The sequence below is a fragment of the Gallinula chloropus genome (genome assembly GCF_964237585.1).
Source record: "Gallinula chloropus genome assembly, chromosome: 3".
Taxonomy (NCBI): Eukaryota; Metazoa; Chordata; class Aves; order Gruiformes; family Rallidae; genus Gallinula; species Gallinula chloropus.
The window spans coordinates 47,386,944-47,405,355 of record NC_140087.1 but is presented as its reverse complement, the minus strand read 5'-3'; the positions used below and the strand labels follow the sequence as shown (position 1 = coordinate 47,405,355).

Genomic DNA, 18,412 nt, shown 5'->3' with positions numbered 1-18,412 from the left:
GACATTCAGAAGTTTCAGCATGCTAACTGTCTTTTCTCAGCTGGAATTTAGTGCACGTTCACTTGCAGATGGAGTAATTAATACCAATCCCTATCTCTCCTGACCAGCCAAATACGGTGAGATGAACAGTATTTTCTCCTCATCACTGATTTCAGATGACTCCTTTTTAAACAACACTGAGACACAACTCCTTTTTCTCAGATGGCATTCAAACAAAACCTCAGAGATTAGTTTGGAAGACACAAAGCACAGATGTGTATGTTTTCAACATTGCAGAGTTTTGGAAAGTAAATAATAGAGTGGAAGAGGCAGTGGCTCTAGTCTGGCATGCTCTACAGCCCTTTCTGAGAAGACAGGAGAGGGAGCAATTGAACATCCACAACCTCTAGCACTAACAAATGGCAACCATTCCTCAAAAGAGGATATTCTTTCAAATTGCATCAGTATAACCTCTCATTAGTATTTGGGGTGGACAAATAAATAACTGCTTCATTCACCGAGGATTATTTCCAGTAAAACAGAATTTAGATCAAACCAAGGGTACAGCTTTAATAGTCTTGCATCAGCCACTCTCTGTCTAGGAGAAGGGCTGTAAGACAAATAAATGACAGTCATATGCAAATTCTTACACGTCTTACTACCTCATGTGTTTAAATTTGAAATGCAGGGTGCACAGTAAATACTGCCAATTATTCATTCTTTACTCATAGGTACAGTTTGTGCATATTTTCAAAGCAGAATTTTTTCTCTGTACCTACACAGCATGCTCTTCCAGTGTTTGTTATAAATTAATGTCTATCTCTGTAGTACACTAATCTCAGGTAGATCTGTACTTTTTGAATGATTTAAGGCCCCTGTAATTGTCTTCATTTCTGCCTCCTTCTAGGCTTATTTCCTAATTTTTATCACTAACATTTGCTAATTTTATTCTTCTTGGCTGCCTAAAAGGCAGGAGAGAACAAGACAAACTACTTGGGAAACTTAAAAGTTCTCAACAGTCAAAAGCCAGAAAAGAAAAATATCAGCTTAAGAAAACTGTCTCAAAGTATACAGTAGAGTCTTATAGCTACATGTATTTCTGCCTCATAAAAGTCAACATAAATAACATCCAAGCACCACTTTTCTTTTTAAAAACACAGCAAGAATGAACATACATTCTTCCACATAAGACACAGACAAAAAGTCAGTGCCCCACAGAGTTTGTACAATAAACTAAACTGAGAAAATGCATTTCACTAGGTCCTAAAAACAAGCTGTGATTAAAATCAGTGCAGGAACTGTTGGTTGATATTTTTTATAAGCAAACAGCAAGATTACACTAACTGGCCCCTTGGGAATAAAACAGATTTACAATAGATTTAATTGAATGCATTCAATGAAGTCCAAATATAAGAACAACAAACAGGGTCATCATCTGAAATGGTGCCTAAACTCTAGGAAATCATTCTGAACTGTAATAAATGCCTCATCATTATCTTCAGCTTTCATTTTGGCTTTCAGCAGTCCACAGAGAATTTTTATTTGCACATGAAATGTCTTAGATTTTTCCCCTTCAACTTGTTTACTGGGTTTGTAATTTAAAAGTTCCAGAAGTTACTTTTAAATCAATTTTTGAAAGGAAGTCTTTATTCTATTTTAATTAACTTTTAATAGAGCACCATGGGCTGATTTTCTGCTTCATAGTGACATGCCAAAAGAAGGATATCTGACCACAGGTCAGTGGAAGTGCAGTGTTGTAATCACTGTAACTGAAGAAAAAGGACTCAAGAGCCTCTTCACAAGGTATACTGTAGGCATTTACTAAGTCATCTTACCCAGTAATTTACACCAGGACAAAAGGAATACAAGGTGGGCATAAACCAGCTCTAAAACGTGAAGCACTACTTCATACCAGGGTAATATAAAACCAAGGCTGAAACACTTCTAGAACTGCTGCTTAGTCTGTATTCTTAAGAGGGACTGAAACACTTCTCTCCCCCCACTTCTTCTACATTAACTGTCAGAACTTGGCGTACTTTGATTCTTTGATTTTCTTAATATCAGCAGAATGGCACAAAGTTACCAAAAGCAAAAAGCACAATGATGCTGTCACCAGTGCAGTGAACCTGATTACAGATCAGAATCTATCCCAAAGTATATCATCAATTTCCTTTAGAAAATAAGCATAGGAGTCTTCCTAGAGGAAATGAAGTAGAGGAAAAACATGTATTTGTATATATACATAAATACACGCTCACACTAATAAAGACACCAGACCAAGCATTCACCAAAAAAATAACCCAAAACAGAAGTGGAATTTATTTATGCATTAAACCATTAAAGTCTCCACAGTTTTTATGCATTAAACCAAGAATTCAAGGCTAATTCTCAAAATACTTCCCACCACTAAGTTGCCCTGCTCACAATAGCCAGTGACAGAAGCCAGATAAACTCAATGCATTTTACCCTGTGACCAACCCAGAGGGCTAGAACTCTGAAACACCCATTCCTGCATAGCATCCCCAGCAGCACAGGGGTTTCATGCACACATGGTTCAGACCAATGCAATACAAATATATGATTATGAAAGTTCAAGAAAAAAGTTTACAGTTTCAAAGCTCAATTTTACAGCAAAACAGCATTACAAAAGGCTCCCTGGGAGGAGGCAGGACATTGCACAAGGGTGACAGGATTTTAGTGTTTGGTGGAATTACTGTCTTTGGTATTAAGCAGAATAAACAACAAGGGAGATGTATCCTGGACTCAGAAGATTTCTGAAAGAGATTTCAGTGATGCTAAGACCTGAAAAACTTCAGAGGTCAATTTAAAACTTCTATAGCCTTGTTCTTTCCCAAGGGCATGCTTTCAAGTGAATCCCTTTAAAACAAAGTGCTTGTTTTCAGGTATTTTTTTCTTTTCAGAAAGCACAGTAGCAGCTTGTTGAAAATGGTAAAGCATATGAACTCTGTACAATTGATAAAAATTCCAGTTCAAGCCATATTTGAAGATTAAAAAAAAATTTAACTAGCAAGATATTTTCAGCCTCTTCTGTTTCCAATATTTTTCCAAAATTGTTGTGAACCCTTATAATTTTTGTTCCATAATCCACTCTGATATTGATTCTTCCAGGTGGGCACAGAAAAAAAAAAATCTGACTTCCACATATGAAATGGCAAGATAGCCCTTTTTGTCCTGAGTAACAGAAGAAAAGGTTGGTTTCTTAACTCTTTGCAAACTGCATAGCGTTCATCTGAAGCATGTCTTTCCACTTTCCTGTACATCTGCTGCTTAGCACATAAAGCATCGGACAACAAAATTTGTTTCCTTCAAATTTATTGCCAAGGTTTAGTTTTGATGCTCAAAGTTTTTTGGGTTTAATTGTGATCTAGTTCTAGAAATCATGCCAAGTGCTACATTTCACCTCCTTTTACAAAACTAGGAGTAAATCTAGATAAGCTGGCATCTGGCAATGTTTAAAAGTATCTTTACAAAGACTCTGAAGTGCAAGACAACACTCAGGAGATAATCAACATCACTACTAAATCTGGACTGCAAATGGCACTTTGAGGCATCTGGGATTAGAGAGGCAAAGACCCTTGTGATGACTGACTAGGGCAGAGAATAATGAAAAGTTGGTAACATGAGAACTACATTTTTCTCTCCAAAGCGCTTATTTACATGAGCAGAACTTGATTGTTTATATAGCATTTATACCCTAAAATGAAATAGATAAGCTTTAGGACACCCTCTGATGCCCTTGTAATTTGTCAGGGAGGCCTGGTGGCCAAGAACCTTTATGTGCGTTGTGCTCTTAAGCCACCTGAATAGTAGCTGGTTGTGTTGTTTGCTGAACAGGACAATGCTGGCTTAGCTTTACATTACTTCAAAGAAAAGAAAAAGGAAAAAAAGAACCCCACACAGAAATTTTCCACTTACAAGCTGAGCCTCAGTTAAACCTCCTTAATATGACAACTCTTCGTGTTGACTTTCATAGAAGCCGGTCCAAATGTAGGCAAAGCTTTCTGAGCACGTTTTCTGCCAGTCTTGTCTGATCACTGCCATGATACACCAGCATTTTTACCTCCTGCATGTTGGCAATGAACTTCACAGAGTCTTCAGGGATCAGATAGATTGATCAATTAAGAACTGATGATATCTTATTACTAGACATTTTCTCCTGATACATTCTGTATAATTTCTTTAATAACATTTGAATTAATTTTCCATCTTCTATGTTGCACTACAGTATCCGAGAAAATATATAAGAATAAAACACAGAGATGATTGTGCTTATAGTTTGTATTGAAATCCAGAAACACTGCCTAGCTCCAGCAGCCTAAAGTCTGTCAGGAAGGTAAAAAGCAATAATAAAGGCTATCTATCACCTATCTGCCTCTTACAGGAAAGAAAATATCACTTTATATGCTTTAAAATAGAAATACTTTTAAAACTAGTCCTAAACAAGTAATAGCCTTGACTTTCTTACAGTCATAGATAGTGTGGTAAAAAAGGTATGAAGAAATTGCAGAATTATCATCACAGGTGTTTTCCAGTTACCCAATGACACAGAGCTGCACTCACTGTAGATCAAAGCAGCCACAGTGAAGTTAGGGAAGCAGAAGTGATTTCATCAAGCCTAATTCAACATTTAATTCTTTTTCTCTTTCCCATTAGCCAAAAACCTGTGCATAAGTTTAGCCAGCTATTAATAAACACATATATATGCCACTTTCACAAAATCAAAAGATTCAAGCAATTTGAAGGTGCACATATGTGAATGAAGGAGTTGTCCCAGCAGAAGCACCTCGCTTGCACTCCCACCCATACAACTATTGCCTTGCACTGGTTGCAGCTTAGTGACTCAACATTCTCACTCACCAGTCAAGACCTGAGACTTTTTTGTCTTCTAAAACCAAAATCCCCAGATATTTAAATGACATCAAGGAAGAGCTACAGATGCTCCTGCCGATATTTGCTAGTGACACACTAGCACACTGAGCACCACCAATGTCATGGAAGCTGAAAGCTCATTACCTTCCCTTCTCCTTCAACCTTTGAAGCAGTTCTGAGTTCAGCTAGGGGCTAGATGGGAGTGAAAGGTGAATTCAATTTAATTTATGCTGAGAGCAGTTTGCAAACTAAGGAGGGGGAAAAAAAGATGGTTTCATTAGCTAGAAGGGGCTTTTTCTCACCTGTGCAGATGTAATCCTTCCTTGTACTTCATAAAATGCAGCTAGGCACATTCAAATTTCAAAAGCTGCTGGACAATCAGCTTTCTGCTTTCTTTTATAAAAAGAAGCAGTTCCAACAAACTCTTGAGCATGATGTCATACCAGAGGTCTATGGATGAAGATTCCCCATCCACTGAATAATTATAAAACACACCTCTGATCTAAATTCTGCAATTTCTTTACACCTTTAATCGCACTATTACTTTACAAAAGAATCACTTTTGAGTTACATGAGCTTCTATCTATTTATACCTTACTTCCTAGGATGATGGCCTTGAAGACAAAACGTGGTCTCAGTTTACTTTTTGCACAGTGATACAATTCTTCATATTTAAAACCCCAGATTTTTTTCTAAACAAAATCAAAGCTTAGAACAGAATTTTTAAAAAGGTGAGCAAAAGCAGTATTTATAATTATGTTCCTAAATCTTATAGCTATGTCCCATTTATGTAAAACAACATGAGAAGCAAGTGTCTTGATCAAGAACACAATACACTGATTTGTGTGTTCTTCAAGTGCCCCCTCTCCCCCTTGGGAATCTTAAGGGAAAATCCTAAAAAATTGCTTTCTTACTCTTTTGCACTCCTCTCCTTCCCTTCCCCTTCTCAGTTAGAATAAGTTACCCTTGGTTTAGTACATGAGTATCTTCTCTCTCCTTGCAAAAGATATCAATAGCGAGATACAGGAGGACTATCAGCTGCAGGACTGCATCCTTATGCAGCATTAAAGACCAACACATTGCTCATCTGAACGATTCAAACCAACAGAGTTTTGAGAAGCCATGAACCTCCACTGGCTTGAGAGAGAAATAAAAAAATCTGAAACATACACCACTTACACTGAACTCTGGCAATGTTGTTGAAACTGTTGGAAAAGCACTCTTCACTAATCTGTTTATCACAGGCCTCCATCCAAAACACAGCACCAGTCATCTGGTGTCATCTGGTGTTTATCCTTCACCAGGTTCAGGCTCTAATCTAGGCTCTCTCCCCAGCTGCCACTCAAGGGCCACTTTGAATAGAGGAACAAAGAGCCTAAGAGCTGACAAAGCACATCAATATTCTTCTCCCAGTCAGCCCAGTTACACCTGTGCTGGAAAGTTTCAGTCAAAGATTCAAGAGTTCTAATACTTTGGTATATAATGGATATATTTAAAGGCAGCCTTCTCCAAAGAATGTAAGATACCAATTGGCTTATGCTATATGAAAATCGGACGGGGGGGGGGGGGAATCTTAATATCAGAAAGAAGGGATTTTTTTTTTATTGCTCACATAAACACATAATCCTTTTATGAATTTTCCTAAGCTCTTGGCCTCAATATTATTTCCACAGCAATAAGTTCCACAGAACTGTACATTGCATGAAAAGCATATTTCCTTTTCTCGCTTCCAAATTGGGTGTCTTAATTTAACTCTCCACGTTCTTGAACTATGAAATAAAGCAGAAGGTGCCCATTTTTTCTCTTTGATTCTGTGCCACCTTATTTGCAGCATGGCAAACAAAGGGACAGTTTTGTGTCAATGTATCTTTTTCTCTTCTCCCTCTCTCCATCCCATCATTTTTCACCACTGTTAAAACATCTCCTCTCCTCTCAGTTTATACTTCTGTTCAATGATGCAAGCAATTAGTACAGCTATTATTTCAGTAAAGAAACTAGTCTCACACGTGGACAAATCCTTAAGCTACAGACCAGGGGAGGAAACCAAGACTCCAAATCCTCACTAATTGTGATCTTCTGGCTTTTGCTAATTTACAGGATTAACTCACTCCTCTAAGAGTCCACAGATTTCTTCCTCACATCACAGCTCAGTCATGGGGTTTTCATACCCATAGGATAAGCCTACTTAGCTCTTTTCAGTCCATGGGATACCCTTTACCTCTTTCTTCCCTTGGTCACCTCAGTATCATGAAGGAGAAAAGTAATGATTCTAAGGTCATTAAGCCATGCATAAAAATGCCATAAGAGATCAAATCACACCAGAGTAATGGAAAAAAGAAACCCCTCCTTACAGTTCACATAGCCTTCAGTTTTCTCTCTTGACAATATTAGAGAATCAGTATACAACTGGCCTGTTAGTTGAGGGGGTGGACAGAAGGAATGAAATATGAATAGCCACCTCCTGTAATATACAAATTGAATGATCAAACAATCATGGCAAAATGTCAGCTGATGACATACACTGACTTTAGTAGGGTCATATCTACTTATTAGTGATGTGGTTTAAAAAGGTTTTTAGTCAGAGGAAAGCTACTTCAGAGAACTAATGTATGGGGGATAAGGGCAGCAGAGATAATTAAGCAGGGGTATAATTTCAGTGCCAATGAATTTGTTTGACAATCTGTTCCTTGGCCCAGTCAAACAAACTTTGGAAATAAAACTCCTGCACTTTCAGTTTGCGGTCTCTCTATACAGTTGCTTTGTTGTTAAGAGTCCGTGTCCCAGAATTTTTAAAACAAAAGATAAAAGAAAAAAACAACAAACACCACACCACATCAGAGCAAGAGTTTCCACACATTTGTTTATCATCACGATGGTTGGACTTGATGATCTAAAGGGTCCCTTCCAACCAAATCTATTCTATGAGCTCGCAGTAAGAGGAATTAAGTTTTCTACTTAATCGCACTCGAATGAGGATTCATACACTCAGTGACTGAATTGCTATTGAAACATAAGCCACACAAAAAATCCTGGTCCAAATCTAACTGCACAAAGGCAAAATACCTCCTGCATTGGGTATCTCATACTGAGTCATGGGTGGTCGCAAAAGAACATGGTACTAGGAGAGACAGTATACAAGCATTCTTTGTTGCTAAAATGCTATAGCACAACAGTCTGGTGCTAGGAAGCATGGAATAATTATAGGGGACACCTGTTAGTCTGCAGATGGAGCAAGTAACTTGATTGCTATACCTTGTATTATACTGTAGAAGCTACTTAAATTACCCTGGTACTGTTGTAGCAATCATTAACATTTTAGCTTTATCCTGCTGAACACTTTAAGAAGCAACAGAAGCAGCAGCAAGTGGAAGAGAAATAAATTATACAGCAGAGACTAGGGAAAAAAGCTTGGAATCAAAATCCTGGATAGGAATACCCCACACATAGGCATTGGCTCTGTATCTGAACTCTCCATCTTGTGCCCAATTCTAATCATTACCAGCTTCTTTTTAAAAGCTTGTGCCTGAAAGAACTGATGTGTTATGAGACAGCCGTGACCTAAGTAAACTCCAAACAAATCATTCATCACTGCAAAACTCCAGAACAAGCTGGTACTTTCTCAGAGAACAGCGTTCTTCTAAACACACATTATACATAAAGAGGAAACAGAAAGCACATACTGTAGGCTTTCATCAATTGTACACAAACAAAGCCTTTGATAATTCTCTGAATAGGCTTGAGATCATTATGCCTGGGGCCAAGAGGCTCTCAGTAGTTTAAGTTCTCATTCTCCAACTTTTGGTCAAAAGGATCTTTTTAAGTCCAAGGGAGAAAGGAACACTTTTAATATCCTTATGTGCATAATACCCCTACTCAAATCCTTACATATGCTATTTTCTTTGTTACCAAATTCAGACCTTACAAACACAAGGTCTAGAGCTGGAGGTGGTCGCTCAACCCACATCCAGTGTCACCTTTCCTGCTACTCATCCTTCCCTTTCATGGCCCCTGTTTTTCTGCAATAGTGGGCCTTTCCCAGTTCTCTGGTGCTTCCTTACCTTCCTGTCACTCAAACCCACCAAATAAGCTCTGCTAATTTTTTTGCTTTTAAAATAATCTCCTTAAAGACACAAGATGGTTCTTATGCAGATCCAGGAAGGCAATGAGAGGACCAAGGAAATGCCCACTGTTTAAGTTCTGTAGCTCACACCACAATGCAGTTAATACTAATTTTTTGGTTGAGAGGTGCACCAACACATGAACAATGCAATTAAAGTTAAAAGAGGGAGTGCATTCTAAAAAAGGAAACAACTACTCTGAAATAATAGAGCACTTTTACTCCAGAAAATAATCTTTTAGTCTAACCAGCTTAACCTAGTCACTATTAGGAATCCCTTTTCCTTTGAAAGCAAATCCTGTATCAGTCTGAACTACTAATGACTCAATATCTCGTTCTTTAATGTGGTGGTTTTGTTCCAGCTACTTTAGCAGCTTTGGATAATAAAGTAATAAAAACGTTATGCATTCAATCTAGTACAACATTCACTATGAAACTTATGAGAAGAAATCGTTTCATCGAGGTATTTGGACTTCTGGCTCCTACATTAGTACCCCAGGGCCAAAGGTTTCTTTTTCTTTGGAAGTGTTATGGAATAACCAATAAGGACAGAAATGTACTTAACACTGTGGCATCCTGTAATTCACATCAGCAGCTGCACAAATAATTACAGCCCTTCTCAGGTAAAACCTGACCAATTTAAATGAGTTTTCTCAGAGCAGGGGAGGACTGAAATCCCTTTGAGCAATAGGGAGATCAACAGAAGCCTTTACAAGTGTTAAAACACAGTCTGATCCCCAGGGTATACAAACGCTATCTGCTGATGCCTTAAAGAGCGCGATTTTCAGACTCTGGATCAAATTCTACTGAATTTCAGCGAGTATTTTCTCACACATATTCAACAGAAAGGGCTCGCTGTTACCCTGATCAGGTAACCATTTCAGCATTCCTGGTTTTCTAGGGGAGTGCTAACAGGCCATGCTTTTTCACTAAGATTAATCAAATCCCTTTCCTGTCTCTGATCCTCTATTTTGTAAGAGGACCACTTACCAACAAAATTTGATTCAGCCCCTTTCAGAAAACAGCGTCAGCTGTTCATTTGTGAGCCAGGCCTAGGGGACATCACAGGTTTTTGGAAACAGATCTTTGTTTCTGTCTAGTCAAGGGGTGGCTAACTATGGAATCACATAAAAGAGGGCCAATGGGGACCGATGGTGTCATCTACGCCATCTCCTAATCTCCAGATGGGACCGGTTTTGCCTAAACAATTCTTAGCAGCTATTTCTGACTTATTCTAGGGCAACTTCACTGATGAGTTCTCAAATGCCTCCATAAAAATATAAGAGGGTTTCTCTGGGGGTTGGACTCTATCTCAAGGACCCTTCTAACCCCTACAATTCTGTGATTTACATCTGACATGTATCTCCAGTTAAAGACATTATTACTACTTCTGTTTTCCAGACTTTAAACATATAACACGTTACTAGATCTGGTAGTGTTTAAATTCACATTTATTTTACTTACTCTGGATAGTGATTACTCTTTCTGCAAAAGTAGCTGAACAGTGGCATGTTGTTTAAGACTTGCCCTACAATACTGCAGTAGCTGAGCCCTACAGTATCACTACATTCACTTTGTTTTTATCTTTTCTACCAGAACTGAAACAAAAGTTGTAATTCACTCAACAAGTTTCTAATTTTAGGCAGTCTAGAGGGGAAGATCATAGAATTTGCAATAGTAGGAATATTTTTTGTTGCCTAAAATTACCATGAGTCAATTCTGAGCCAAAGAGTGTCACTTCCAAACTTTCTCCTTTTGGTGATACTTCAAGGAAGAAAACACAGTTTTCAAGGCACTCAACCATTTCTGTCAAGTTACTTAGGCTGTCTAACAACAGCTAATTTACAATGGGAGGTGTCTATAATAGGCACCATTAAGTCTAGATCCATGAGACTGATTTCTTGCTCAACATCAATTTAACAAGACTGTGATGTAGAATAGAACTGTACTTCTGTGTGGTGTGCAATGCTTTTTATACTAAGAATTTTTCTATTCCTCTTTAATGCACAGTGAGGTTTTTCTAATCATTGTTGTTCTTTAATTAATATATAGACATTCACAAGTAAGTAGCTAGGGCCTCTTTTTTAATTCACCTTCAAATCAAGAAAGGTTCTAATTAAGAAGAGAAAGCAGATTCGTCTTCCTAGTGCTCTTCCCCAGCAGAGATTTGTAACTAACTGTATAACAAAGGATACATTTATGTGGGAGAGAGATCTAAAATGTTCTGAAAACGTGTAGCAAATAAGGTTGGTTTCCATAGGCAAAAGCAGAAAAAGCAAAGCTTGCAACTTCCTACTACTACTTCAAATTATAAATAAATTACTTTTCTTCTTACTTGACTGATTCCCAGATACAGATACTACATAACCAAACGCAAACAACCTCTGCACGTGTTTAAGGACAAAAGCCATCATTATTATTCTTTGACCAGACAATTAAATGTGACACTTGAGTAAGGTGAGAATTTTAACACTTGAAGGCAGAATCTTAAAGAGAATATAAGACTTACTATAAACAAAATCCATCACAGATTAACATTTCCAGGTTTGTCTGGGTTTTTTGATTTTGCTTTTTCTCTGGTTGGTTTTGCTATGGGATGTCTTTTCTATTTCAAGGTTACTGAAAGCAGAGGGAAGCGGTAGGGAACAGTCCTTAATCTAACTGGAACCAAAGTGCAGAATCAGTCTGGAAAGTTTCAAATATTAGGTCCTCCTCACTGAGTATTTTTAAGACAAAGTGAACACTAAGGAGTAAACAAAACACATTTTCATAGAAGATGAACCTGAAGTATTATGAATGCAGTAGAACTGAACTGATTTTCCTAACACAAATAGTAATTCCTCAGTTCTCCTAATGTGCATTCTTTGTTTCCTTTTTTTTTAGATCAAATTATGATCACACACTGACCTGGCCATATGGGATTCAGGTTCACTAGGGCATAAATCCACAGAACTGGAGTAACATATTTTCCAGATAAAATAACTGAGTTCACTTCTGGTTTTACCAAGTCTTCCTAGCTGTATGACAATATCTTAATCCTTATGAGAACATAACTTTTTTCTGGCTGTAGCATCAGTTACTCACACCGATAAATGTTAAACATTAATTTAGCAATCTATCTTGCAATCTGTTCATAACTTAGTAGAAAGACCAGCTTCTAAAGATATTTATATGCTGAGGAAGCCAAGAGGGATGGCTGGGAGAACTAAAAGAACGGGCTAATATTGCAATCTACAAGTGCTTGCAAAATCCCACCACCTGCAGCTAAGTGAGTCAGAAAGCCTCTCATATAAGCCCCTTCTTTGCCAGTTGGTGTGGATGGGGTCAACAGGTGGGTGCGGTGTGCCGGAAAACAGCAGGCCAAAGAGGAGGAAAGCAACATGCCAAGACATACATGGAAATCTCCTCAGAACTGCTAAGCTCTGGAGACTAGTAGGCCTGCTGAATCCATGAGAACTGATAAAAATCAAAATACTAAGAATTAGTTGAATCCACAGAAGGCCACAGAGACACAGGGGGATCAATAAGAATGTAACTTAGAATACATCAACAAAGGTAGTGCCTGCTACACATAAACAAACCATACAGGATCGGATGCACATGTGATGAACCAAAAGGTCGCCTGGATACTTCCTGAATAATAAAACATAAGTCACTGCCACACTAGTGCCGCTTTCCATTTGTGACTAAAATAAGTGTGTTTGTCCCCCAGCTGTTGCTCCAACCAAGTATTATGAACACAAATGAGAACTGCATGAGGAAATAATTGCTTGTATTGCATGAATAATTAGCTGCTATTAAAACCAAAAGCTTGGCTCTATTATTAGTAAGAGCTGAATTAAGGTGTTCTAATACTGTTTGTGATCTGTCTCCCTCCACATCCCCTCTCAGGGAAATAAGAATTCACAGCAATCCTTACGTGGTGCTCAGTATCAGCTCTACTTCTACTGAACAGGAACAAGCATTATTAGCATGCTTATGCAAGTTTCAATGGAAAGAAACTAAACATGTTTTGATATTTTAAAATACTTACTTGGTAGGGATATAAAGTGATGCCATTCGTTCTTGACAAAGACCAGGTGCCGTCAAGATACTGATGAGCCTGGATAGCCACAGAGTTGAGAACGTTACCATTGCTGGGGCTGGTGGCCATTTGAAAGCTGACCTTGGCTTGGTGTCCAGGAGAGCCATTTTTCTTCTCCACCCCATTGACAATTCCTAGGCTGTTGGGTTTTCCACTGTGTTTGTTGGCAACAAAGCCTGTATAATTCGATGTAGCATACGGAGCAGGCATGTACGCCCAGTCCCGTGGCTGCAGGCTGCCCATGTGCCGGGGACTCACTAACGTGGGGATGTTGGAAAGAGGTGGGGGAGAGCCTGGTGAGGCGTCATAATGTTCCGAGTTGGCAGCTTGCTCTAAGGTCAGCACCATCTGAATGGCCTCTTGCTTCAACTGGTTCAAGTGTGTGGCACAAACATCACATCTGTTGTCCTTCTCGTTCCATGCCTTACGAATGGTATTGGGAACTTGGAGCTTGTCATGAATCACTGAAGAGAAACCCGGGTCCTAAAAACCAAACAGAGAAGGGGAGGAGGGGGGGAAGAGAAGGAGAGAAATATTTAACCATGGCCACCACAGTGAAACATTATTACTGCTGATTGTGCATTTCAAAAGCCAATTTGTGAGATAAGCTTAGAATGCAAACAAAGGCCATTAGATACAGTCAACATATGCCAGCAGCAGAGCTGGACAAAAATGAGAAACTAGATTGTGTTGGAAAGAAAAAATTATTTCACTTTTACTGATAAGTGGCAAATATTGTAATTCCACTGCAAGCTTCAACGCATGGCAGAGAGAATGAATTAACCTGCTTCACACCACTGCACCTAATTTCTGGCTTGAATGAAATCTACTCTTAGTTACACAGGTGAGATCAAAAGCAACTCCACTAAAGTCAGCAGGCTTGTAGTAAAGTTCCCAAATCCATCTACTCATCGATGCCAGCTTTTGGTACTCAGAAAATACAGGAAATACTCAGGGTGGGGGTGGGGGGCAGGCAGGAAGAAATGAAAGTGGTAAAAATTCAAAGCCTGCCTGTAAAGAAAAAAAATGAAAAAACAGAAGTACCACTACTCTCCCAAAATTCTTTACAGAATTCAAAGGATTTGGATATTACATATAAGTTTTCACAAGAGCTTTTCAGCATTTCATTTGCCAAGAATACATTTTTCAGCCAGAAACCTTCCCTGGTAATGAAATGTTCTACCAGTATTTTGTGTATCTGTTAATAATATCAAATGAAACAATAATTTTATTTAGAAAATAGAATATGTATAGGGTCAACAATTTGTAAAGAACAATTTTCTTCTTGGAAAGCATAGTTTTGGTGCAAAACCACATGATCAGGTTTGAAACCTCTTGCTTCATATTCTTACCTCATGGGTGCTCTCCACAAAGGAATAAGCCACCCTGGTCAGACCACAGTGATTGAATGCTGACCTAAATTGCAAAATGATTCAGTGAGTTGTGAAGCCAAACAGCAGTCTTGGGAGGAGCTTATCACCAAACTTGCTTAGTTCTTACAGTATCGTGCAGTCTTAGAAACACTCAACAGTGATGTTTATGACACACAGCAAACAATGCCAGTTAGGTGATGGAAATAGTCCTTGGAAATTTCACTACCACATTTTTGTGGGTTTACAGACCAGGTAGGCAGACTTCACCTTCCTCTTGCCTAAGCTTTGGAGATTTAGTGGTGGAATTTCTTATGACTATTCAAAAAGATTTACAATTTTCACTCTTCATCGTTGTGGCTTCAGCAGGAAACTGAAATCAGACTGGAAGAGCACAGGGGTGGGAGTGAGGTGAAACCACACAAAGAGACACCACCCTTATCAAGTAATATAACGAAGCCAGTACTATCAAAGATAGACAAATTTCACATCTTGATAGTTTGGCTGTGCTAAGAAAGAATGGGTATGGGATGTAATATAGGGAGTGAGATATTTCATTGGTAGAGGGTCATATTCATTATGATCAGTCTTTATTATATACTCGAGCATTTTATTTTCACTGTTTAACTACCGTGAACAGCTCCTCAGCATGCAGTGATTAATTGATTCATAAATCATGGTGCCTCTTTATGCACAGCAGCAAAAGAGCAGTGCTAGCCCCAGAAGCCCAAGAGAGTCATATAAGCTGATGGGAAACAACAGGAGGCTGAGATCTGAGCAAGCTTCAAGCTGGTCATTTCTATTCTATGCACAAAGGGGGTCAGAGCATCAAAGTGTGCCAGGAAGGCAAGAACTGGATTCTCCATCAACCCTCCCCCCTTCAACCTTCGGGAAAGGGACTGGTGGAAATCAGGGGGAAAAAACAGGATGCAAAAGATGTCAAATCTTATTTGCCATTCCAGACCATATCTAGGTCAACAGATCATATCAGATATAGGTACTCCATCCATGATGCCAGGTACACAGGAAGAGGACTCTTTTTTTACCGTCATGAGCTAGACAAAGCTACCTATATAGCCAAAGTAAGGTCAGAGTCTTCTTTCCAGACTGCTTCATGTCAGTCCAGGAAAAATCCTTGACAGCTCTTCCTTCAGCTAGCTGGTGCCACATAGCTAGTTGCTGTTCTTAGAAAAAATAACTTTCAAAAGCAGCTGGGCTTGAACCCACGTAATTATATAGAACATTCAGATCCAGCAGTGGTTCAACATGGAAATTCCTGGATAGTATGATAAATATTCCAAGGAAATAAAGTCTTCCCTAAAGTAAGCAAATGTCAGCATGATATAAATACTCAAGTAGCACACAAACTTTAAAGAGTGCTGGACAGCAGTGAATTCAGCTTCATCTCAGTGTTAAAACAAACATCAGATCATTCTCTGATACAATAATAAACAGGGGGAGTGGGGGGCGTGGAGGCAAGAAGGAAGACTGTTCCTCCTCAGAGCAGAAAGGAGGAAAACAGGCACGACCTGAATTGATTACTCCCAACATTGGCCCTACTAATCTATCAGACTCTACTAGATGGATAGCTCAACACTGAATCCAGGTCTGGAACATGAAACAGAATATCCTACTGGACAGCAAATAAATTCAGAGAAACTTGGTTTCCAGAAACACATTAGTCACATTTTATTCTCAAAACAAAACTGACAGAGCACAAAAGAGTTTACTTTCTTATTCTTCACTGGGCAGGCTCCACTATAATTGCATGGGAGAATCTGCTGACAGGCTTGCGACACATTTAGCAGGAAGGAAACCAAAGCTGGACAGTCACTACACCCTTACTTGAACAGCAGAGAAATGTAGCTCCACAGTACTTTGCTTGCAGATGAAATACTTAAACAATAACCTACACACATTCCCCTAGGAATATCTTTTTAGTTCCATAAACAGTACCTTATTCCATAGGCATATGACAGTATCTTGTCCCACGTGAAATAGAACTGGACAAGCCTCAGTGCGTAAGTGCTTTGGGTCAGCTGCACTAAGCAGCAGCAGTTGGAAAGGTTATATTTGCTACTGAAACTTGTGAGGTCTAAAACTCCATGCTCCCTGGCACAAGAGCAGATTTGCTTGTGAAGGCTGAGGTTGACACTGGAAACACCATTTGCATTTTGGCACTCATTTCCAGTCCTGACAGAACAAAGTACATTGACACTGAAAACTGAAAGAGAACTTTAAAAATCACCAAAAAAGTCTGGTTTGAGTTTAGGGTAAAGGTTCACAATGGTTTGTCTTATTGCTGTAATGGTTCACCCATCTTTAGTATAAACAGCATTACTATAAACTCCTATTCCTACAATAAACAAATGAAGGCATGCAAGAGGTCTGAAAGCTGCAGGAGACCAGTCAGAACATAGACCATAAGCGCACAAGGGGAGCAGCAAACTGAAAGGACTGCACCAAAGCTCAGTGCACACAGGGCCCTTTGAGTTTTCAAGCTCAAGTAAACGCCAATCCCAGCTATGTCTAGTGGTTCATCTTTGCCACTGCAACCAGCTAGTAATTTATCTCTCATCTTTGGTCCTGAACTGAACACCTACACAGGAAAGACAGAAGAGGGAAGGAAGCTTTGCCATTTAGAGATCCATCATTGACAGGCATATGTTGTGGAATTCTTACTCTAGACAGTGCAAATGTATCCAGTGAACAGGCACTAGTTAAGAACCACTGAAGTACACAGACAGCTGTACACCTGTGTTAGTGCAGTCCTGACCTGATGGAGGAACAGCACTACTACATGATCATGTAAGCTACTGCAGAAGCACCCTCCTGTCTTTCATCTCTTCATAATTCTGTACCATGCTGTAGAGTTTTCAGGACGTTTTGGCTCCAGACTACAAAGAGTAATCCTTTCCTACCTGCTACTCAGCACGCACACATCTTCCTCAACAGAAAGAGCAAACAGCAACTTTAAGCATGAAGCATGTATGTTAGCACAACGTGCACAAGGGGACATGGTAAAAGTAGTCAGACCTCAACTGGTGGACAGAGAGGTGGGCAAGAGATAGGATGGGTAATCATTACCTCTACATGTTATGTGGAACCTAGCTGATTTTCATAGATTTACGTACCTCATATGCATAATAATTTTTTACAAACATAGAGTGGGCAGACACGATTTGTACTTGATTTGGTCAACTATAGTCTACACAAGTTAGACCTTGTAACCTTATATTATTACTCTACCTCATCTATACAATGGATCTCAAAATTTTCTTATCAAATTGTGTTCAACACCAATATTTTTTGTTCTTTGGGTAAAACCAAAGCAGTCAAATAGCAACTAAAGCACAGGAATGACCTTCAGTTTGAAGATGGTTACAGAAGACATGGAGTTCATGGAATCACAGACTGGTTTGAGTTGGAAGGGACCACAGGCAGGGACACCCTCCACCAGACCAGGTTGCCCAAAGCCCCATCCAAGCTGGCCTTGAACACTGCCAGGGAGGGGGCAGCCACAGCTTCTCTGGGCAGCCTGTGCCAGGGCCTCACCGCCCTCACAGGGAAGAATTTCTTCCTTATATCTAATCTCAATCTACCCTCCTTCAGGTTAAGGACGTTACCCCTTGTCCTATCACTACCTGTCCTTGTAAACAGCCTCTCTCCAGCTTTCCTGCAGACCCCCTTTATGTACTGGAAGGCTGCTTTTGTTCTTTTGTTTCTGAAAGGGTCCAGGCAGCAATGACTACTGGTATGTAATCCATCATGCAAGGTGAGGGCAAAGCAACGATCAAAGTTCTGCCCAGGAAGAAGTGTGTTTTCCAGACTCACTCACCACAGGCAGGGAGTAAAAGAACTAATTAAGAAACATTAGTAGGAGGGAAGCCTTACCACTGATAAAAAACACATGTTTTTTCTATGACTGTGCAAACACCTCTGCTCTAAACACAATCCTGTTAGTTCATGGTT

At 39.3% G+C, this 18,412-nt stretch overlaps 1 protein-coding gene across 1 annotated transcript in view; it reads right to left on the bottom strand.

Annotated features, from left to right (window-relative positions):
- Nucleotides 1-18,412, bottom strand: part of KIF26B (kinesin family member 26B) — a gene marked incomplete at both ends in the record, with an annotated part of 284,316 nt that overhangs the window by 181,863 nt on the left and 84,041 nt on the right. Inside the window, one exon of the mRNA XM_084261640.1 lies at nt 13,020-13,553. Coding sequence (XP_084117766.1) covers nt 13,020-13,553 — 534 coding nt within the window. The remainder of the gene's footprint in view (nt 1-13,019; nt 13,554-18,412) is intronic.